This window comes from Taudactylus pleione, unplaced genomic scaffold (genome assembly GCF_031769625.1).
Source record: "Taudactylus pleione unplaced genomic scaffold, aTauple2 ptg000113l, whole genome shotgun sequence".
In the NCBI taxonomy this organism is placed as follows: Eukaryota; Metazoa; Chordata; class Amphibia; order Anura; family Myobatrachidae; genus Taudactylus; species Taudactylus pleione.
The window spans coordinates 7,729,339-7,753,662 of NW_028284515.1; the positions used below are offsets into that span (position 1 = coordinate 7,729,339).

The following is a 24,324-nucleotide window of genomic DNA, read 5'->3' on the forward strand; positions in this document are numbered from 1 at the left end:
AAAAGCACGGCGAGACAAAATTTCATACAGGTGCGGCCAAAGGATGGTATCAAAGACTTATGGGAAATCGAGACTGAGAAGCATGATGGAAGAGGAGGGATCCTGTTTAGTAGTTATAGTAGCAGCAGTGGCAGAACGGATGCCTCTGACCAAATGTCGGCCTTTGACAAAGCCTAACTGCTGTGGTGTAAGTATGTCTGGGAGAATAGATTGTAATCTGTTGGCCATTATTTTAGCTAATATCTTGAAATCCAAATTAAGCAGGGTGATTGTACTGTAAGAGGCCACCAATTAGGGATCTTTATTGGGCTTAGGCAAAAAATAGTATGTGCATTATTAAACTATGGATAAGATGGGGAACTTCTATGAATTGAACGATAAAGGTCTAATAAAATGGCGTTTAATTATGGCATAAGAGTTTGTAAACTCTCTAGTAAAGCCGTCTGGGCCCAGGGGCCTTTATTGGGATGAAGGACAGAGATGGTGTCAGTTAGTTCTTGCATAGAAATATCTTCATCTAAAGGATCTCTCTGGGCTTGAGATAATTTGGGGAGACTGGCTTCATCCTAGAGACTACTCTGGAGGGCAGGATCCACTGACCTGGCCCTATATAAATGTTCATAATATCGTAAGCATACCAGTGATCGGGTCCCTAAGAGTATGTATATAGCTCAGTTTCCTTCAACCGCTTGGCATATTGGCCAACAACTTGCCCGGCTTATTCCCCCAGCGAAAATATTTATTTTTAATAAGGTCTAATTTAGATTGGGACAGAAGGAACGTTTTTAACAAGCGATGGGCCTGCTTATAAAGGTCAAAGGAGTCGTCACAGGGTTGAGCAACATAATGACTAAAAGCAGAGGCCATAGCTTCACGTAAGGACTCATAGCGAGCCCTCTCTTCCCTCCGCTTTTTGGAAATATAGTTAATTAAGTCCCCGCATCACCACCTTGGACGTCTCCCAAAAATGGACTGGATCGTCCCAATGTTGTATGTTCTCATTTAAAAATGTGTTCCATGTCGGAGAATGGAGCTAGAGGGATATGCTAATAGGGGTGTGGTCAGAAATTACGATATCACCCTGGGTCGCATCCTGTACAAAAGAGAAGAGTCTGCCACTAAAATATAATCAGTACGAGATAACAAGCGATGGACTGCAGAAGGTGTGTAGGATCAGTCAGTAGGATTAAATAAACGCCAAGGGTCAACTAAGCCATGAAGAGATTTCAATCTGGAAATATGATTTATCCTGTTTATTCCTTCAGTTCATCTTGTTGGGTTTTTTTTTTTTTTTTTTTTTTTTTTTAAATCCAATAGAGCACTGTCCAATATTTCTGTAATAAATTATTTTTTGTTTGTTTTTTTTTGCTGGTGTTTGTTTTTTTTTTTTCTTCTTGCTGCATTTCAGGCCCAACTAGTACGAAGCCTTATGTAATAATGATACAATCATAATATTGAGCCATATACTATTTCATTATTACGATAAAAAAATAAACCGTGAATAACATCAACAGTACAGTTCCTGCAAAGATGCTGCTGTTCAGTTTATCTAGGAGACGCGCATGCTTATAGCTCCTCTATCATGGACAGATGTACAGTTTTATTGTATTTTCTATACTTACTATTGGATATATCTTGAAAATGTAATCCGCTACACATACCAAATAAGGAAATAGGCCATTTATTCCAGCATACATATTAGAAGTGCAGTAGCTAACTCTTGCAGGAGAATTATGTTCATTGAATGGTCTATTAAGGATGAAAGCAGAAATACTGATGCGTATATAGTATATACCACATGTTGTGTAATATTGTGTAATCTGCTCTATTTTCATTGGCTAAACATGGCTACATGTGAAACATGCATTCTGACAAATAACTGTTTTCCATTGAATGAGCGGGTGCACGTACAATAGTCAAAACCGGTCTTTGTTTTCTTTGTTCAGGCTCAGACGATAACAACCTTAATTCAATTTTTTATGAGCACCTGACACGCTCACTGCAGCACAGTCTTTGTGGGGATCTCCTGCTCGGTCGGTGGAGCAACTACAACACCGGAGACTGTTTTATCCTTGCTTCCGATTATCTCAATGCCCTGGTACACCTTATTGAAATTGGGAATGGACTTGTCACCTTTCAGCTCAGGGGCTTGGAATTCAGAGGTGAGTTTTTGCCATTCTCCCTCACATCTTAGCCATCACCAGCATTTACAACTGGCAAACAAGAGTCTGTACTTGAAATATGATATTTTATTTTTTTATATATATGGTCTCGCAAACCCTCTTGAGCACCATTCACCTTTGGTGTAGAAACCTGAACATTAAATTCTCTCAGGTGAAGAATATGTTGCAGACCACTACCAATAGCTAGGTGTGGATGCGTCTCCTTTTACAGTTATCCTTTAATATCTTCCCTGTCTTGGAAGTAGGTGGCCAAACAATATTTTTTTTAAATGGGTATATTGTGACCTGCAGACCACAGTAAGAGATTGTTGTACTTTAGTTCTACCTTGTACCCAGCCTTCTGCATAATTTTCTCAGAAATATAAAACCGTTATAGATTTAGAAAGGTAGTGGGAAATTCGAGTATTACACACATAGGACAGGGTTAGTGAGTAGATCTTACTGAACTACCATCTCCGTTCAGCTGCTAGACTCGGTGAGTTCAGTTTTCATTGTTGCTGTTGTGTTTTTTTGGTGATCTCCATGGGCTCCTTGGTACTTGGGGATGGACCAACTGTTCTGGGTTCACCAAAGAGCATGGTGCCAATATAATATACTGCACACAGAGCTAAATTGAACTGGTCTTTAACCGCAAGAGTGCCATTGCTGGACAGCAGCCTTCTGTTGAACAGGGTTGTAGATCAGCTCATCATAGTCATCATCGTTTGTTTATAGGGCGCCAAGGATTCTGTTGCGAGGGACAGTCTAACAGATATGAATGGAATTATTCCTATAACTTGAATATAATAAACATAACGGATAAGCGAATACAATGCAGGATAATAATGCATTTATGGATAGTGCAGTGCTAGCAGTAACAGCTAGCACGATAATAGAACTAATTCCATGCATGTGGATGAACAAAACCGTTGAAGATTCAGCATGACCTGACCTCAGAAGTGTATGAGGTATGCAGACATGCATGAGACACACAGGTTAGAGAGGAGTCCTGCCTGTGAGAGTTTATAATCTACAGGCTAATATAAATGATGGACAGTTAATCTTTCATTTCTCCACTTTTCATTGGCTCCCACACACAGTAACCAGTGGTGGTTTTAATATTGATGGGCAATAATAATTCTACTTTTCAGTAGCCACACCCACTTTCCCCATTAGGAACTACAATTGTTATTTAGCTACCTGTATGCATTACCTATTCCCCTGCTCTGACTGTAGCAGGGCCATACGCTACAGATGTGTCCACTTACATCTTGCTTTCTTGTGAGTGAATCAGCCCTTCTAGTTGCGCCATCCTGTGGCGTGACTCTGTAGCACCAAGCGACTTTCTGTGCGACTTTTCACTGTCATGCATCTTATATGCAAGCTGTGACACTGTAACGTATCATTGCTCATATCATTTTAATCAGACACTGCTTGTGCATCCTATTCGCATTGCTTTGCGAATAAGACTCATTTGAAGGTAAAACATTGCACAGAAAGACTCTGCATTACCGAGTTGCACGAAGCTCACACATTCTGTTTAACGTCACGTTAAACATAACGTGTGAGCTCTATGCAACTCTGTAGCGCACGCCGGTAAGGTGCATGTGGACACATCTATAGCTTCTTATTTGTCTATATGTTATGATCCCCTCGCTGTGCATATCTGAATAATCTTTTTGAGCTTTATAAATAAGGGGTAATTAGATGTATAGGGCAGCTTTTTTTCTTTTCAAGTTTGCCTGTTTATATATTTAACATATGTGGCCTATAGTGATGTGATGGTCATGCTTAAGGCCCTATCGCATTATCTACATAATGAGGGGTTCCTGACTATAGATAGACAGTAATTAGTTAGGCAATGTCTAGATAGACACCAGATGTTAGTTAATAGTCAAATAAGGATAAAAGTTTGATAGACAAAAGTCACACACTAAAGTTAGACAGGGTCAAAAGATCGACACGAAAATGGTCTACACAGTTTTTTTTGTTTTTGTTTTTCTTAAGGGCTAGCCAAATACTCCCACGGTTAGGGTTAGGCACCTGGAGGGAGGGTTAGGGTTAGGCACCAAAGGGGAGGGTTAGGGTGAAGATTAGGGCTAAAAAAACAAAAAATAATTGTCGACCATTTTTGTGTAGACCATTTTTGTGTCCATTTTCATGTCGACCTTTTGTACCTGTCAAACTTTTTATATGTCTAACTTTAATGTATCTAACTTTTTTCCCTGTCTAACTATTGACTGTCTAACTATTGACTGTCTAACTATTGACTGTCTAACTATTGACTGTCTAACTATTGACTGTCTAACTATTGACTGTCTAACTATTGACTGTCTAACTATTGACTGTCTAACTATTGACTGTCTAACTATTGACTGTCTAACTATTGACTGTCTAACTATTGACTGTCTAACTATTGACTGTCTAACTATTGACTGTCTAACATCTGGTGTCTATCTAGACATTGTCTAACTAATTACTGTCTACTCTCTATCTCAAAAGGAGTATTATGAATTGATGTAGAACTTTGGAGTGTACCCTGTTATAGAAAGAAATGTGCCAGCCATTAGAATAATTGATGAGATTTTTTTCATTATACAAACCATGCTTTGCTTTTAGAACATATTAATGATGGACTTCATTCTATCACTCCCAAATTTTAGGCACATATTGCCAGCAACGTGAGGTAGAGGCCATCACTGAGGGGGTTGAGGAGGATGAAGGGTTTTGTTGCTGTGAACCTGGACATGTTCCCCACATGCTGTCTTTTAATGCTGCCTTTGGACAACGTTGGCTGGCATGGGAAGTTTTGGTGACCAAGTATGTCCTAGAGGGCTACAGCATCACCGACAACAGTGCAGCCTCCATGCTTCAAGTGTTTGACCTGCGCAGAATTCTAACCACATACTATGTTAAGGTACGAAACGGAAGCACAGTTGTTTTGGTAGGTTTTGTACTGAGATGATAAAGTGAACAAAAGAGCTCATTCAGATGCGTGCGCTTGCACGATGCGTATGCAAATTTGGAAAGGCGATCGCAAGGCATTAACACGCCCACTATGTCTTGCCGTGCAATCGCTCTGTGTATGCAGACGCCCACCAGCCTGTCTTAAGACGCCCATTTGCGCATGTCATCTCCAGGAAGTATATGCAACCATCGGGTAACATCGGATGCTATCGCAGCGCTTGTGGCTGATCATACCCTACCGCAAGCACTGCGAGCACTTCAGTGTATAAACCAGCCAGGTGACGTGTACTATGACGCTGCCTCTTAATTATGCACACCTCCTAAATGGCATTAAGACACTCATGCACGCCTGAGTTGGCACCTCCACTCCCCTGTTTTTAATGGCCAGCCCCTGTCACCACCCACAAACTGCTTTTCCTGTCACTAACTCTGCTGGGCGGTCTATGCAATGCAAGCGAACGCTTCCCGATCTCTCGCTCTGGTTCGCGCACTATGCCGGCGCACAATGCGACTATCTGCTAGCTACGAGCGATCGCATCCTAGTGAGCGGCTCTGAATCAGATCGAGTGACCATGCTATTTCTGTGTGACTTGAACTAGCCTCTAATATGGAACACATTGAGAGATATATATATGTGTGTGTGTATATATATGCGTGTGTGTATATGTGTGTGTGTGTATATATGTGTGTGTATATATATATATATATATATATATATATATGTATGTATGTATATATATATATATATATGTGTGTGTGTGTATATATATTTAATTATTTAGTGGCAGGGAATTGTAGTGCAAGCATCTTTGACATGCAAAGCTTCATGAGCAGATATTGCAGGACAACACTTTGTGAATGATAAATGATTAGACAGTTGTGTGACCGTTATAAGGCAGCACATTTATTTCCTCCATTTGGACATTCCTCCTGGTTTTTTTTTTTTTCATTTTGCTTAAAGAAGTTCCCTTAATGCTTTAAGCATTGAGGGAACAGGTATTTTGTATATCAAACACATTTGGGTTAGTTCTTAAGTGGTAAACCATGAATGGGCTTTGTTTTCTGCCTTCACACAGGGAACAGAATGGTTACTGCTGACATCACTGTTTCTTGTGGTCCAGTTACTGCTTCCTGGTCAGGTTTTGAGCCTGACTGGTTGAGCGCTAATGTGTTGATCCTATGCAGACAACTAATACTGTTATGCTTTTACCACACTGGTTTGACACCATACGACCTGATTTGGAGTTGCACACAACAGCGTCTATTGGCGGTCGCCTGTCTGCGCCTCTTATGCAAATGCCGCTACATTGTGTACATTCATGCGGCTGAATGCGCAAGTTCTTAGACACCTAATTTTTGCGTTCCTACAATATGTAATACAGATGGGGGCGTCCTTATACGCCATCTGTGGCACCATTGAAACTTTCAACAGCCCTATGGCAGGTGCAGTTTCTCTTTCTGACATGGCCGCCTATGCCTGCGGCTGATTGTCTGTGAATTGAGCCGCTGGCAACTACACACCCGCGACACTCACATAGTACACCCGCTGAACGGATCAATTTTGCGTGCATTTCTAGCGTGAGGTAGATATTAAAGGTAAGTGTGTCCAGGGTTCTGGCTTCCACAAGGTCAGCTGAAGCATTGTGAATATACTGTGCTGATTAGTACCAATTCATAAAAACGTTTCCATAAATGACAATTTGAATGGTGAGCACACACAAGGTGGCGATCCTTCCAATAATCACACTATTTGCATTTCTCCAGGATGGAAAGGGCTACGTTACAGTGATGATAAAGAAACATCTGTCTAAATGATTGTGTGTTCATTGTCTCGCTCTCCATGTCTTTGTGCTAGGGCATTATCTACTATGTGACGACATCTGCGAAACTAGAGGAGTGGTTGGCCAACGAGACTATGCAGGAAGGCCTCCGACCGTGTTTTGATCACTGTTACGTGGATGTGGATCCTACATTCAATCCAAATATCGATGAAGACTATGACCTCCGCTTGGCTGGTATTTCACGGGAGAGCTTCTGTGTGAGCTACCTGAACTGGATCAAGTACTGTTCCTCCAGGAGAGAGAAGGTGAATAGAAAGCATTTTTCTTACACAAAGCAGTATTTTGTGTCTAATCAAGTACTGCTTAATTCTGTGGGAAATGGTGCTGGCCAGTTTACTCAATCTCAAGGGCAGGCAACCGTCTGATCTGCATGTGCTGAGTTCCTGCTCCCAGCATGCTGTGCAGTTTCCAGTCATTTTACTCGTGGCTTATACAGTCGGGGCAACCTCCGCGTCTTCCCAATTTAGTGTGCAGCTTTTTTGTAGTGATTCCAATATAAGGATAATGCAGTACTCAAATCTGTACAATATTGTGTAGATTCTGGCTTACATAATGTGTAAATGAAAATTTGCTGGACCCTTTTTCCCTTTTTTTTTTTTTTTAGCCCCTGGAAGCAGATAAGGATTCTGCCTTAGTGACCCTTTGTTATGGACTTTGCATTTTGGGGAGAAGAGCTCTTGGCACAGCTTCCCATCACATGTCCAGGTCAGTTGCGTTTTGCTGAGTTGACTTCAGTTATGATGGCCTACGTATTATGCTGCAAGTATATGATTATTACTATATATATTATTCACTGTATGCCATACTTCCTAGTGATTAAAAGAGGGTGCCATGTCTATTATATTGGGTAATTCTGTGTTTCTCTTGTCCATTGGAGAAAACTTAAACTATGAGGTATGGAGATTTGTGCAGGAGCTGAGTGGGTCAGTGAGTCAGATTTCCTTCCCTTCTGCATCCCCTATCCAGAAGAAAGACCATTTTTTTCCAAAGTGCCCATAAAAGGGTGCTATTATCTATTCTACCTAGGCAGTATCCTTTTTTTTTTTTTTAATTTCCTTTTTTATTTTACTTTATATACTATAATATCGCAGCAAGTGACAGCCACATTGCTGTCCAGCAGTTTTGCACACTGAGTGCTAGGAGGAGCTGTAGGGGTGGTGACCACGGAATACATGAGGACGCAGTACAGCTTTTACCATCTATACTCGTACTGGCAGGATATAGCCTCCAGGCCTGTACTTTTGGACTGATGCGCAAGTACAGGATTTGAATTCTGTTAGTGGAGACAGCAAAGGGGGGTGGGGGGGATATTCTTAAACTTCATACACCCCTTTTGGTGTGCTTATCCTCTCATAGGAAAAGTTGCTGAGGTCCTGTTGGCTTTAAGCGAGCTTACCTATGTCTCCTAGCCAAGGGAAGTAATAGCGTGGGATTTTTTCCTGTTAATTTATATCTTCTAATTCTGTGGTATTTTGACGTGATTGTAGTTTACTCTTAGTAGGATGTTGAAAAGCCCAGTGCGCACATGTTAAGCAAGTTATACTGTATGTTGAGGGATCGGTGTGTGTTTATTAAACAGATGCATCTTGGTTTGATGTACTTTAGATTAAATAATGTGGTGGACAGTCTTTTCTGTGAGCCGTTAAGGAGTCAGACAGGAGCGAGTGAATGAGTGTTAGTGTGCCACACTAGTGCAGTTTTAAGTAAGCAGCATAAAAGAACTGTACCAAATTAAGGTGTGTGTGTGTGTATATACAGATGTGTCCCTGCACATGTTTTCCGCAGTCGTGCAAAATAGCCACTCTCGGCGGGCCAGGTTCTGTGCGACTCTAACGCCAGACGGCTTTTTTATTTTTTTTATTTTTTAATACTTCAGGATCCACAGGGATACCATGGGGATATTATGGATGGAGACCAGGCACCAAACAGTTAAAGCTTCAGCTCCCAGGATACCTTGAGTCCTCCATGTATACCCCACCCCTAGCCATAGGACTGCAGTTCGTTTGGTGCGGCAGGATCAAGACGCACCTTTGTAACAGAGGCTGCGCTGGCAGTCCTAATCTTTTATTTTATGAGGCGTGTATTAAAGTGATTTTTTTCATCTGGAGCGGTTACTCGTGGAGCTATATGGGCTGGAGCCTGGGTAACCAAAGCAGTTGAAGAATGGATGGTAACGTTGGAAAATTCTTTACCAAATGCTACAAGAGAACAGATGTGTATATCGTATACGGGAAGCAGCTTCCTATCTGGGAGAAACTGCTGTAGATGCTGGAATTATGCAGCTTCCATAGTGGCACCCAGGGCCCTTTGGTTAAGATCCTGGAAAGCTGACTTCTTCAGTTTGTGGATTGTTGGCATCAAACAACAGATGCCTGGGTTCAAGAAGTGGCCTCTCAGGGGTATGCCCTCACTTTCAAGAGGTATCCTCCCCAGAAGTTTTTTTTGCACAGATCCCCCATCAGATGCGGTCAAGGCCTTGGCCTTGCAGGAAGCCATTCACTCCCTGCTGCAGGTGGGGGTAATAGTCCCGGTTCCTGTGTTGCAACAGGGAAGGGGTTATTATTCCAATCTATTTTCTGGTTGAGAAACCGAATGGGGTTTATCGCCCTATACTAAATCTGAAGACCCTTAACAGGTTTATCCATGTACCCAAGTTTCGTATGGAAACTTTCTGATCAATTATTTTGACAATGAGCTGGGGGATTACATGGTTTCTCTGGACATTCAGGATGCATAACTGCATGTTCCTATTATACCATCCCGCCAGCAAATTTTACAGTTTGCTGTCCTTCAGCAGCATTACCAATTTCAGGCGCTACCCTTTGGCCTATCTACGACTCCCCGGGTTTTTACCAAAATAATGGCAGTCATTACGGCCTATCGCAGGCGTCAGAATTCTGCCATATCTGGATGACCTGATAATGGCACAGACTCCGGTTGTTTTACAAAACCATCTTCAACTAAACATAGCCTGATTACAAAAGCACGGCTGGGTCATTAATTGGAGGAAATAATCTTTTTTTTTCAAACACAGTGGATGGTACATCTGGGAGCTCTTCTGGTTTCTCGGGCACAGACAGTGTTTCTGCTAGAGGACAAGATTGTGGCCCTTCGAAAGCGAAGGGTACCCATTCTGCTAGCAATGCAGGTCCTGGGATCAATGGTATCCACCTTCGACAAGGTCGGGTATGCTCTGTTCCATTCTAGGCCTCTGAAAAGATTGATTCTCTCCAAGTGGAACAGACCATATCATTGAATAAAGTCCCAGAGGAGCCTTCTTACTCCAGAGGTTTGTCACTTCCTCTTGTGGATGAGAGATGATCATCTGAACAAAATGCACCCATGCTGGATTCCAAATTGGGTGCTGCTCACCACAGACGCCAGTCTTCGCGGATGGGGAGCAGTGACAGGTCATCACACTTTTCAGGGAAGATGGACAAATTGGGAAAGTCATCTGCCAATAAACATTCTAGAACTGCGAGCAGTATACAAAGCACTTATCGGGCACAGGACCTACTTCAGGGCAAGCCGGTCCAGACCCAGTCCAACAATGCGATAACAGTGGCCTACCTCAATCATCAGGGAGGCCCAATAAGTTATGCAGCCATGAAAGAGGTGACAAGGGTTCTTATTTAGGCAGAACGTCATTTTCCGGCCATCTCGGCAATATTCATACCGGGAGAACCCAATTGGGAAGCAGACTTCCTAAATCGCCAGGACATACACGCTGGAGAGTAGTCTGTCCATCCGGGAGTGTTTCAGCATCTGGTAAACCAAATGGGGTCTGCCAGAAATGGATCTCATGGCGTCACGTCACAACCACAAAGTCCCCAGGTACGGGTCCTGGTCCAGAGACCCATCAGCAGCCTTTGTGGACACACTGTTGGCAGTAAGATGGGACTTCAGGCTGGCATCCTTATTTTTTTTTTTTTTTCCCCCCCTCTGATTTCCCTCCTCCCAAGAGTTCTCAGGAAATTCAAGCGGGAAGGCGGAACAGTAATACTCAAAAGAGATCTTATCTGGTTTCACTGGTCTAATCTGCGATAAATTGCTAACAACCAATAGGTACCCTTAACCTATTAGAGATGATCAGTTAGACAAATAGAGGTGTACCAACCTAGGTGAAATAAATATATTCCAGAAATGCACAGTGATGGGTAGATGGGTTTTGGTATTCTGCAGTAAATATGATCCAATTACCCAGGTGTATATAAAAAGGTGTTTACTTGAAAATATCACAAATACAATAAAATCTAGCACAGGCAAAGTCGTATGGATAATCGCTAGTCATCTCCAATATACATTGTTAAATCTGTGAATCTTGCATCAACTGTATTGAGCATATGCAATGAACAGTAACAGTATGTACAGTGAAGTTTTAGCATCAATAGTCAGATTATCCACTGTATACAATTCAATTATTGTAACATTCTGAAGTAGTAATTGCCAATTCATAATTGTGCTACAATAGTGCCATAAAGCTACATTACTTAGCATTATTATCTAACCTGAGATGCATCTAAATGGTGAGCATGTACTTAACCTTCTGTGGGATTGGGATTACTCAATACTTTCCTTTTTTAAATCTGACACACAGAAGAACTAATTTGGAGATATTACATACTTGTGTGGAAAAAGTACTCCGCCTAAGGGATTGTATTTTTTTTCCCTCTCCCTGTTGAGATCTATTTTTGCTGAATAGAGAATATTGCAACAATTGCAGAGTGGAAACCACCTTGATTAAAGGACCTGGGCAGCATTGATTAATTCAAATAAAAAATAAAATCTTTGTGTGTGTGTGGAGATATAGATATAGAGATATATATAGATCTAGAGATAGAGATATATGTAGAGATATAGATATAGAGATAGATATATATATATAGATATAGAGATAGAGATATATATAGAGAGATAGAGATATATATAGAGAGATAGAGATATATATAGAGAGATAGAGATATATATAGAGAGATAGAGATATATATAGAGAGATAGAGATATATATAGAGAGATAGAGATATAGATATAGATATAGAGATATAGATATAGAGATATATATATAGATATAGAGATATATATATAGATATAGAGATATATATATAGATATAGAGATATAGATATAGAGATATATATATAGATATACAGATATATATATATATAGAGAGAGAGAGAGAGAGATATATCTATATCTCTATATATATAGAGTTAGAGATATAGAGAGAGAGATATATATATATATATATATATATATATATAGAGATATATATATATATATAGATATATATAGATATATATAGATATAGAGATATATTTAGAGATAGATATAGATATAGAGATATATATATATATATATAGAGAGATATATAGAGATATATATAGCGATAGAGAAATATATAGAGATAGAGAAATATATATATATATATATATATATATATATAGATAGATAGATAGATATATTTATGCTGCAAGGGTTCCGCAGCGCCTTAGAGTACATTAACAAATGAGAAAACTTGCAAAACTGTGACTTGCAGTACAATACAGAGTAAGAACATAGTTCATGAACATTGTTGCAGCGATCACAACACTCAACACTTGGTTGCTGATGACCTGCTGCTTTTTTAAGTGCCCTTGTGGAGGGTTTTGAGTAGATCATCGTATTAGTGAGGGAAGGAAAAGCACATAAGGGAAGAGGGCGTATGTATATATGTGTGTGTGTGTATGTATGTATATATGTGTGTGTATATATATATATATATATATATATATATATATATATATATATATATATATATATATATATATATATATATATATATATATATATATATATATATTTATATATATATATATATATTATATAATGTATGTATGTACCAGTCAAAAGTTTGGACACAACTTCTCATTCAATGGTTTTTGGTTATTTAAATCATTCTCAACATAGTCGATTAATACTGAAGACATCAAAACTATGAAATAACACATATGGAATTGTGTTGAAAACAAAAGTGTTAAGCAAATCAAAATGTTTTTTATATTTTAGATTCCTCAAAGTAGCCCCCTTTTGCTTGGATGACAGCTTTGCACACTCTTGGCATTTTCTCAATCAGCTTCATGAGGTAGTCTCCTGGAATGATTTTGAATTAACAGGTGTACCTTGTCAAGAGTCAATCTGTGGAATTACTTGCCTCCTTAATTTGTTTGAGACAATCAGTTGTGTTGTGAAGAGGTAAGGTTAGTACACAGTGCACACCACTATTTGACTACTGTTGTAATCCATATTCTGGCACCAACCACTCAACTCGGTAAAGAGAAACGACAGTCCATCATTACTTTAAGACATGAAGGTCAGTTGATACGGAAAGTTTCAAGAACTTAGAATGTATCTTCAAGTGCAGTTACAAACACCTTCAAACGCTATGATGAAACTGGCTCTCATGAGGACCGACCCAGGAAAGGAAGACAAAGAGTTACCTCTGCTGCAGAGGATAAGTTCATTAGAGTTACCAGCCTCAAAAACCGCTACTTAACAGCACCTCAGATTAGAGACCACATAAAGTCTTCGCACTGTTCAAGTAGAAGACAAATCTCAACATCAACTGTTCAGAGGAGACTGCGTGAATCAGGCCTTCATGGTCGTATTGCTGCGAAGAAGCCACTACTGAGGATGAACAACAAGAAGAAAATTGTTTGTTTGGGCCAAGAAACACAAGGAATGGACATCAGACCAAAGTACAGATTTCTACTGGTCTAATGAGTCCAAATTTGAGATTTTTGGTTCCAACCGCCGTGTCTTTCTGAGATGCAGAGAAGGTGAATGGATGGTTTCTGCATGTGTGGTTCCCACTCTGAAGCACAGAAGAGGAGGTGTGATGGTGTGCTTTGCTGGTGACACTGTTGGTGCTTTATTAAAAATTCAAGGCACACTTAACCAGCATGGCTACCACAGCATTCTGCAGCGCCATGCCATCCCATCTGGTTTGGGACCATCCTTTGTTTTTCAACAAGACAATGACCCCAAACACACCTCCAGGCTATGTAAGGGCTACTTGATCAAGAAGGAAAGTGACAGAGTGCTGCGTCAGACGACCTGGCCTCCACAATCACCCGACCTAAACCCAAATGAGCTGGTTTGGGATGAGTTGGACCGCTGAGTGAAGGAAAAGCAGCCAACAAGTGCTCAGCACCTCTGGGAACGCCTTCAAGACTGTTGGAAAACCATTCCAGGAGACTACCTCATGAAGCTGATTGAGAGAATGCCAAGAGTGTGCAAAGCTGTCATCCAAGCAAAAGGGGGCTACTTTGAGGAATGTAAAATCAAAAACATTTTGATTTGTTTAACACTTTTTTGCTTTTTTGTTTACAACATTCTTTGTGCTCTTTCATAGTTTTGAGGTCTTCAGTATTAATCCATTACGTTGAAAATAATTTAAATAACCAAAAACCATTGAATGTATGTGTGTGTATGTATATATGTATGTGTGTGTATATATATATATATATATATATATATATATATATATATATATATATATATATAATATTTTGTGTGTGTAATTTTTTTTTATTTGATTTTTTTCTCAGGTGTTTTTTTTTTTTTTTTGTCAGCATGCAAGTTAAGTATTCTTTTAGAACTACTTTCAGATATTAAAGTAATACACAATTATTATTGCTAATTCCCAAACAATTGAAAGGTTACAGTCTATTTATTATTGGCTGAGAATGCCTCTGGGGAAATAAGAGTTTCATAGTGTGACTTTTTTAAGCAAAGAACCAAGCAATTGTTTTTCTATATCTGCCAAACTAAAACCAAAATTAAATACAAGACTTGGTCTTATCAAAGGAAAGAGAAATTTATGTGAATGTCTGGAATTATTGGTTACAGTAAAATGTTAAATTTAATACTGGCTACTGAAATTGTTACATTAAACGGATAGGCCTGTGCAACCTACAGGATACTGTTTTGTCTGTATCCACATAACTGCATTGTGATAACTGTTTTGCTTTCTTATTTTCAGTAACTTGGAGTCTTTCCTGTATGGTCTACATGCCTTGTTCAAGGGAGATTTTCGCATTTCCTCCATTCGTGACGAATGGATCTTTGCAGATATGGAGTTGCTTAGAAAGGTTGTAGTCCCTGGGATCCGCATGTCACTTAAACTTCACCAGGTTAGTGTATTTAATTATTTTCCTTTTCTTCCTTGTAACAAATAATGAAAATATTCATGTGAAGCATTACAATCTGCCCACTTACTACAAGGAGTTTTAATATTTTTTAGCTCTGAGATGGCAAAATGTGCACTACAGAGGTTACATGAATGTTTCGTTTCTGCATTTCCAGCAATTTAAAATAACCCATGAATGACATTTCAAAAAATGTGTGTGGAGGGAGGGGGAGGGGAGGTGTAGTTTACCTCCAGCACAGCAAGGTATTTTTGTGAATCAAGTAGGCAACTGCTCATCACATCTGGATTTACGGAAACAAGGCAGTGCTTTGTGATCAGTAATATACCTAAGCAAAACTTGTGATCTTTATTCTAGGACCACTTCACCTCTCCCGATGAGTATGACGACCCTGCAGTGTTGTATGAAGCCATCATGTCTCATGAGCAGAATTTAGTAATTGCCCATGAGGGTGATCCAGCATGGAGGAGCGCAGTTCTTTCAAACTCTCCCTCGCTGCTCGCTTTGCGGCATGTCATGGATGACGGAACCAATGAATATAAGATCATCATGTTAAATAAGCGCTATCTTAGTTTCCGAGTCATTAAGGTGATACTTTTAACCTTTCGTTGTTCATTTTTGTATACGGTTTTTGAGCCTTTACTAGTAAGACTTGGCAATATTTGTGTATTCGCCCTATGCAATGAAGCAAAGCAGTTGTAAAATCTAAAAGTAAAAAAATGTAGTTTGGCTAGTACTTCTCTTTTTACAAGTAAATACAGATTACTGGCATCCATACCAGTTCAAATGGCATATTAACATTATAAATTATATACTATAAATATTGTGCTGCTATAAATATTGTATGAAAGTAATAGGCCCATTCAGTGATCTCTGATCACAATATAGTGACTTTTTTTGTTTTAATCCCAAGTCCTGTCTTCCTGATAGGTAAACAAAGAGTGTGTTCGTGGGTTGTGGGCAGGACAGCAGCAAGAACTGGTTTTCCTTCGGAACCGCAACCCGGAGAGAGGAAGCATTCAGAATGCTAAACAGGCTCTCAGGAACATGATCAATTCATCTTGTGACCAGCCTATTGGGTATCCCATCTACGTATCACCACTAACCACCTCCTACTCGGACAGCCATGACCAGCTGAAGGAAATTCTTGGGGGGCCAATAAGTGTGGCAAATATCAGGAACTTTATTGTATCTACATGGCACAGGTAAAGGAGGGGGCATAATCTAGAGATAAGTGTGTATGTATACACTTGTCGAATAGTTGTATTCATTGATCAACCCGTAAGATCGAAGGATAGGAGTGAATTGCACAATAAAATGAAAGCAGCAGATCGCAGTGATGTCCTGCCGTCGTGTGAACATAGGAACAAAAGGTTTTGAGTTGGTTTATCTCTTGATGCCGTGTTTTTCAGGTTAAGGAAAGGTTGTGGTGCAGGATGTAATAGTGGCGGAAACATTGAGGATTCTGGCACTGGAGGCGGGACCTCCATAAATAGTAACAACCCTTCAAATGCAAATGATGCTCAAGTCGCTCTATCGCAAGGGGGCATTCCAGGAGGAACCGGACATGTACAGACTTCTCGCCTCCAACCTCCAGGAGTTCCCCATTTATCAACACTAGGTGAGGCTGAGCTGGTGCCCTCACAGTGTTATGTGAACACACCATGCGGGAAATTTTAACAGTAATAATTTAAAACCGTGGTTCTCAAACTCTGTCTTCATGACCCCACACAGTTCATGTTCTCCAGGTTACCTAGCAGGTGCACAGGTGTAGGTGTACTCATTACTCACTGGCACTTTTTAAAAGACGCACAGGTGGAGCTAATTATTTCACTTGTGACTGTGAGGAGACCTGGAAAATATGCACTGTTTGGGGTCATGAGGACAGAGTTTGAGAACCTGTGATTTAAAAGGTTAAAACCAGGTTGGTTTTGCCTTCTAAATTATTGCCGCTTTAAAAATGATACTATTACACCCCCCCCTCGGTATGTGAACACCATAATTCATGATTTCTGGCATCAACAATTTTCAGTTGTCAGAGGGACAATTTAGGCAGACTAAAGTGATTTCTATTGAAGAGAGCATTGTACTTATCTAGCTCCTAATAATGGAAGACCTTCATGTCAAAATGGCACCTGTGTTCTCCCCATCCCATTGTCCATGACTGAAGAGTTTGCTAGTGTAAAATATGCTTTAGATGTTATTTTAATGATGCTGTTCTGCTTCGGAGCAGCAGGTTAATTCTTTATACGCCTCAAAACCAATGTTTGAATAAAGTATTTAGCCATGGCTTTGCCAGTTAGATTATTTTTAGATGAAAATTATAATCATCAATTTAATTTTTCCCATTATGAAGTGGGTTTTCCTCTGACAGAGTAAAATAATTGTGTGTTAGCTTTGTGCTACCGTATTTTAGTAGAAACGGATACTCTGGTATGGATTACCTCATTAACTTGCAGAAAACTTTCAAATATTTTTTCTTGGACAAAAAAAATTTAATTCTAATTGTTAATCATTTCTTTTAGGAACCAGCCACAGTTCCCACTCCATGCAGTCAAGCCTTGTCAGACATTCCCCTGCCCGTGGTTCTGTAGCCAGTCAATCATCTTACTGCTACAATAGCCGTCACTCGTCACTTCGGACTTCTACTACAGGTTTTGTGCCTTGTCGGCGCTCCTCTACCAGCCAGATCTCTCTCCGCAATCTCCCCACATCCATCCAGTCCCGTCTGTCTATGGTAAATCAAGCAGACCCTGCAATTCAGTCTGTTGTGATTGGACTTCCTTCCTCCAGCAGCTCGAGCCAGAGTATACCTGCATGCAAGCGGCACACTTTAGTTGGCTTTTTGGGAACTGAAGGAGGGAATAACCTCATTGAAACACAGTCTTGCGGCAATTCAAGTCCAGCAACACATTCAAGAGCCAAAAAAGATGATGTTGTTTATAGAGTACAGGTTAGATCGCTTTGTATTTAGCCTCTAACTATTCTGTACTGGCACTGTCCTTTATTTGTACGGGCAGTGTATCTGTCGTAAATATATTCTTTTGCAATAACCTATAGATCCTGATGCATGCTTTTTCATAACATGAGTTGTTTACTACACCAGGTTTTACGTAAAATATATATACACACACACACACACACACACACACACACACACACACACACACTAAATGAAGCCTACATAGTTTAATCCTTCCTCTACTTGGAAAAGTCTATTCACGTTGAATGTTTTGGTTTCTGTAGATTGTGGATCCAAGCCAGGTGCTTGAAGGAGTTAATATATCCAAAAGAAGAGAGTTGCAATGGCCAGATGAGCTAGTTCGGCTGAAAGCTGGGAAAAATAGCTGGAAAGACTGGAGCCCTCAGGAAGGCATGGAAGGCCATGTAGGTTTCGCTGATTACTATTAAATATCTCCAAGGGAGAATTTTTTATTTTATTTTTTTTGTTTTCTTTGTTTACCCTTTGTCATTACATTGACTGACCAATGATGGATCTGTGAGGACAATTTAAATTAATAAAGTTGGTTCTTTTTCGTTTATTATGATCATAGTTGATTATGGAAGTTATTGCTCCTCAGTTTAATTACTGTTTCACATATCATGGGTTGGAAGATGAGTATAACTCAAGGTCGTCTCAGGTGTGGCATATCCTTGCACTGCTGATTTAATAAACTGGGATTACTTCCGGTCTGAGCTGTTGGTCATACATTACTAGGCCACAAGTTGGGTATTTTCCAACTGAAGCATCACCTTTAATTTTGCTGTAAAATAGCCATATGTAGGGAGACTGTTATGAGTGTGCAGTGCGTTTGGTATACTGGCACGAACATTGAGATGTCGCACCATCCTTCCACAAAAGGTGAAGATGGAAGCTGAACAAAGGAGTGCTGCAAGTGTCAGATGTTACAAATACATTTACCATAATTACATAGGAATTGTCATCACTTAGCAAACATATAAAGTTTTTAAATTTGTGCTATTTCCTGTACCCAAGTATTTTTCAAAAATGAGATCTTTAATTTAACATTACGTTACCAGTTCAGGTTGAAAAAGAGAAAGTAAAGGCAATGTATACTAAATAAAGCTGCAATTGCAGTTTGCCCTGTAATGGGTTAAAGCCATTTTATTACAAATTACTTTTTTTTTTTTTTTTTTCTCCCCCCCTTAAATGACCTTTAATTTATTTTTTTTAATTTTTTTTTCTAATTTTGGTATGTTTTACACATCTCATGTCAAAAGGACCAAATGAAATGTAAGTAACTTAACATGAAAGATGTCTAATTCTAGTCTTTCTCTTTGATCTGTTCTCCCCCCCTCTCTCTCTTGTGTCGGTTTCTACAGGTAATTCACCGCTGGGTGCCTTGCAGCAGAGACCCATGTAATAGGTCCCACATTGACAAAACTATCCTGCTGATTAAGATTGAGGACAAATATGTTGCTGTGATTGAAACTGGGGTGCTTGAGCTTGGGGCCGAAGTGTGAGCCTGCGGTTCAATCATCTTTTGAAGCTTTCAGTGAGGAGTGAACTTTTAACTCTGTTTGGGGACAGAGAGTTCGAGATGGATAAGGGCTCAAATGCAGCCCATACATGTAAAATTATTTTTTTGGTTTTATTTTAATCATCCACGGATGCTCACCTGCATAAAGGATATAAACAAAAAAAAAAAAAAATAAGACCATTAATTTATATGTATAAAGAAATAATGCTATGCATTTCATATGCTTTAAGTCTGAAACTATTGTATTTCTCCGTTCAAAATATGGTCTTCATATTTTTCTAATTTATTTGCCAAAAAATTGCTTTGTCTCACATTGTAGCATACTGTATTTTTTTTTTATTGCAGTACTTTTTTTTTTTTTTTTTTTTTCTTCAGCCGTGCAAATAGTCAGTTTTTCTGCGAACTGTAAATGTTTATATACCACAGAAGATTGCTTTCTTCATTTTTGTTTTGGGTTTGACTTTTTTTTTTTTTTCTTTTTTCCCCCCTCCTGCGGCAACTTTATTTTTATTGAGGAAACTGCACTAAACCATATTTCTTACAACAATGCACTAAGAAAAAAAAGTCTGATATTGGTCAGAGTGTTTATTGATAAATATATATAGATATATAAATATACAGAAACAAATATCATAATTTAAATTGATTTTATTAAGGAAAAAATCCATTTTGGCTCCTGTCCCTTCCTTGTCCTATGAAAAACATTTACAAGAATCTTGCCATTGGATTACACTCCAGTGTACTGAAGCCATGCTTTCAATTTACTAATCAAAAACAAACAAAAAACAAGGTATTCTGAGGGAAGGAAAAACCCCATTAATAACCATTCTAGAATATGATTATTATATATTGCAATGTGCTATCGTCTTATGCCACTTTTGTAAAGTGTGAAAATGAAATACAAATATTGCAATATTTGGCAGAGATCGAACCCATTGTTGGGCGGTTTGAGCCTTACGGAAATGCAGAATTTCACAGGAGGTATACATTGGATATATTTGGATTGTTCTGTATACCCATCATACGTAAATGTCTGACTAAGACAGCTAAGAGCGTTATTTGCATTTAAATGTCAATTGGTGATGCTGCGTACATAGGCCATCACCAAAATCTATCTGGCTAGCAGGTTGCCTAATGTAATGTAAGAAGCATCCTACATCCCTATTCGGTCGGTCAGTGAAACCAATAAAACCTAGATAACTGGCTGCAGATTAGAAGTCAGTGAGCTTGTTTTATAGAGGCAGTGAAAGTCACGTTCTGGTTAAACAGGGCTACTTCTCATTGCTTGTGAGGAAAGAATGAATGGCTGCAATCTTTAATCTGGGACATCTTGCGTAATTATCAAATCCTATCCAAATATTTTTACTTTTCTGTTTTTTTTTCCTCCCTGTATAATCCTAAAAGTTTTCAGTATTTAAAACTGTGAAACTGAATTATACATACCTGTTGTTAAATATGTTGGTTTATTAGATTGAAATTTTCCATGCGTTTTCTGGGTGTGAAGAATATCTTGTATCTGTGTGTTTGTAATAAGATCATTATCCACCTCAATCTTTCTATATATAAAGTTATGCTTTTATTTGGTTTTGGTGGTCTCTGGGAAACTTGTGGCCAAGACCCTGCAAGAGCAGCCAATTTTAATATGAATGTTCTGTTAGGACATTGCCTTTACTTTCCTTCCCTTTTTTTTTTTTTTTTTTTTTTTTTTTTGTAAATCCTGGATATAGAATTTATTTAAGATTTCTTTTTGTATTGGTTAGGTATAGAAGCTCAGGAAAAAGCTGTGTGTATTTCACATTTTGCAATATGTTTCTTGTGCTGTGTAGAAAGTTGGGCACTGTGCCTAACATTGGAATGTTATCCATTGATTACAAAATAACGTAATTTAAAAAAAAAAAAAAAAAAATTACAAAATGTGACCATGAGTTAACTTTTTTTTTTTTCTTCATTTGATGCCAGTGTTCATTGTCTTAATTATACAAATTAAAAATTTTGAGTTTGTTAAACTCAAGTGCTTTGGAAACAGAATATCAACACAAAGTTAGTCTCCAAAATGTTTATGTAAACTCAGTTGTCAAATGAAAAGGTGCCTCGACCGCATACATGTACTAAAGGCACCAATATGCTTAAGTTTGCAGTCAGCCAGTTGGTTTGGAACACGTGACCTCAATGGGATACTATAGCTGCCTCCACTGTGAATAGATGGTTACAATTTACGGTGTATATAGTCATTAAACAAGCTCATAAAAATGATCAGTTACTCATGACTTGTCTCATTTACATGGTACCGTCATTTATCGTAGGTCATCAGTTAAGTCACGTCTCCTCTCTGAGGCAACATCCAGTCCTTGTCGATGTAGGTTTGTTTTAGAAGTCACGTATTGGTCGAAATCCCTACAGATGTTATATTAAACAGATGAACATTTTCAGAGAGATTTACTTGCTTTGCCAGGGTAAAATTAAACCTGTATTGATATAAATTTATTAAGTAACTTATGTAAGATGAAAGAATACTGAGCTTGGCTAAAGACTTAAACCACCCACCCACCCCTAATAACAATTATCCACTGTGACCAATTTTTATTGCAAGTGTTACTTGATCTACCGGCATACAATTAACATTCTAGAAGTGTTTTATAATAATTTTTCTGTGTTTAATAACTTAACCAATAGTCATGAGACCGTATCTTAATCACTAGGATTCAGTGAAACTTTGTGGGTGGAACAAATTTAAATGAAAATGTAGCCAAACCACTCACTATGAACCAATTTTTTCTGGGTTGGAATAATACTTGAGAATGAAGTCTGTCGGTGAGGTAGAAACCAAGGATTAAATGTATAGGCTTTTCCCTCATACTGGCTGCTTCATTATCATTGGTTTAGCGCACTACACTGTGTGTTTGTGTGTATATGTATATATTTGCATTACGCACATACAATTTTATACATATTTTATAAATCTTTGACTATAATGTTGGTATATCTGGTAATATTCATTGCAGAGATCATAGCAACACAGATCACAACCGGACACTATCAAGAACTACCGTTGCTTTGCTTACTATGTCATTGTTGAGCATATGTCATCATTTATTTACCATTAGTAAATGACAATATTTTTGGAGGTTACTCTGCAGAAGAGAAACGTCTGCTGGAACAGATCATTGTGGATGTCCTTTAATGCATAGACTCCTATGGGTGGCCAATCGGAGCACCAATCATGCATCACTTCTATCAGTCAGGGCAATGAATTACTGATTGTGTTTTGTTTTTTTAATTATTTTGGAGTAGTCTAGGGGGATAATGAAAATAAAGAAGCCCTTGCTCTGCCCATGTCTGTCTTCTGAAATTAGAGAAGGCCTGAATTATATAGACTGTATGCAATCCATATTTGTGATCTGAACGTTTCATACTAGCAGGTTAATCTTCTGAAGATCAAATCTGTATACACGTTATTCAATGTAAAGTAAGATGTTCACAATTCCTTTTCATCCATCTGGGGGATACCACTAACTATGTATAGTGATCTTTGGAGTCTGGCACTAACTAACTAAAGGTCCCCATACATCAGCAATTGATTGCAGCAATCGTGCAATTTACAATCGATTGTGTAAAAAATTCTTTCCCTTTTTCAATCGATGTGCAATTTGCACAATTGCTGTAATCAATTGCTGATGTATGGGGGCCTTAAGACTGGCTCCCACCCCCTATATAACCCCTCCCCTTCCACTAGAACATCAGTCTTGTTTTTAGTGCCTTGGAGTAAGGCACGACATAGGCCCTAGCTTTTTTATAGTTAGGTTTAATTTCTTTATTTTTCTGTTTTGGTTTGGGTGCTTAGTTCCTGGCAACAAGCACTAGCAGAGTGGGTTAGGTAGAAATAGATGTTTGTGTGAACCCTGTATCCCACTCTAAAGACTGCCTTTGGGAGAGTCACCAAACTACATAGTCCCTGGGACTTTCTCCATACCAGACACAAATATGAGGGGACCGCTGGCAAAAAGGTAAGCTTGATACATTTTTCACATGTAAAAAGCCTTATTTGCTGCATTACTGCTTCCAGGCATGCCACTTTAGCAGAGTGCCCAGGCATGTTACTACTCACGCGGCAGCAGCGGTTACAGAATAGAGCATGCTGCCGACTTTCTGGAGAGGGCGGCTCTTCGGCCACGCTCCCATGACCTGACGGCGCTGCAGGTGCGCCGCCTATAATGACATCACTAAGCCGCTGTACATCAGGCAAGCGCTGTGGAACTCCGGAGGGAGACACCGGTGGCTAGGGAACACCTATGATCAGAGCGCATGTGGAGCAAACTTCATTGCAGCATTTCACCTACTAGTTGTATCAGTATAATGCTTTTTCCATTAACTCTAGTCTACACAAACCCTTGAGAAAGGAGAGGACAGTGTAGGATGTTTTATTTTTTTTTCAGCAGATCTGGGAAGTAATCTGCTTTTAAGATTCTAATTATTTCGAAAATGTATTCTTTGCAGCAAACTTTCTTGGGGGTGGGAGTGAAGTATGGAGAAATAAAGTTGTTAGTTTGCCCTTGTTTTTAGGTAGAATCTGTTCAGTTGTAAGGGTTACTCTACTAGATGCAGCTTAAATTGCTGAGAACACAAACGCATACTTTCAGATTCGTAAGCATTGGCGTTAACTAACCTTTG

The 24,324-nt window shown here is 39.0% G+C and overlaps 1 protein-coding gene across 6 annotated transcripts in view; it reads left to right on the forward strand.

Annotated features, from left to right (window-relative positions):
• The window catches only part of PCNX1 (pecanex 1), a 127,252-nt gene extending 105,343 nt beyond the window's left edge, over nt 1-21,909 (forward strand). For all 6 annotated transcript variants that reach the window (XM_088471221.1, XM_088471222.1, XM_088471223.1 and 3 more), the window contains 11 exons: nt 1,947-2,162; nt 4,826-5,079; nt 6,985-7,215; nt 7,575-7,675; nt 14,989-15,139; nt 15,512-15,742; nt 16,085-16,359; nt 16,567-16,775; nt 17,680-18,107; nt 18,401-18,541; nt 19,499-21,909. In XM_088471221.1, the coding sequence (XP_088327347.1) occupies nt 1,947-2,162; nt 4,826-5,079; nt 6,985-7,215; nt 7,575-7,675; nt 14,989-15,139; nt 15,512-15,742; nt 16,085-16,359; nt 16,567-16,775; nt 17,680-18,107; nt 18,401-18,541; nt 19,499-19,639 (2,378 nt within the window). In that variant the 3' untranslated portion in view covers nt 19,640-21,909. The remainder of the gene's footprint in view (nt 1-1,946; nt 2,163-4,825; nt 5,080-6,984; nt 7,216-7,574; nt 7,676-14,988; nt 15,140-15,511; nt 15,743-16,084; nt 16,360-16,566; nt 16,776-17,679; nt 18,108-18,400; nt 18,542-19,498) is intronic.
• Nucleotides 21,910-24,324: the final 2,415 nt, after the last annotated feature.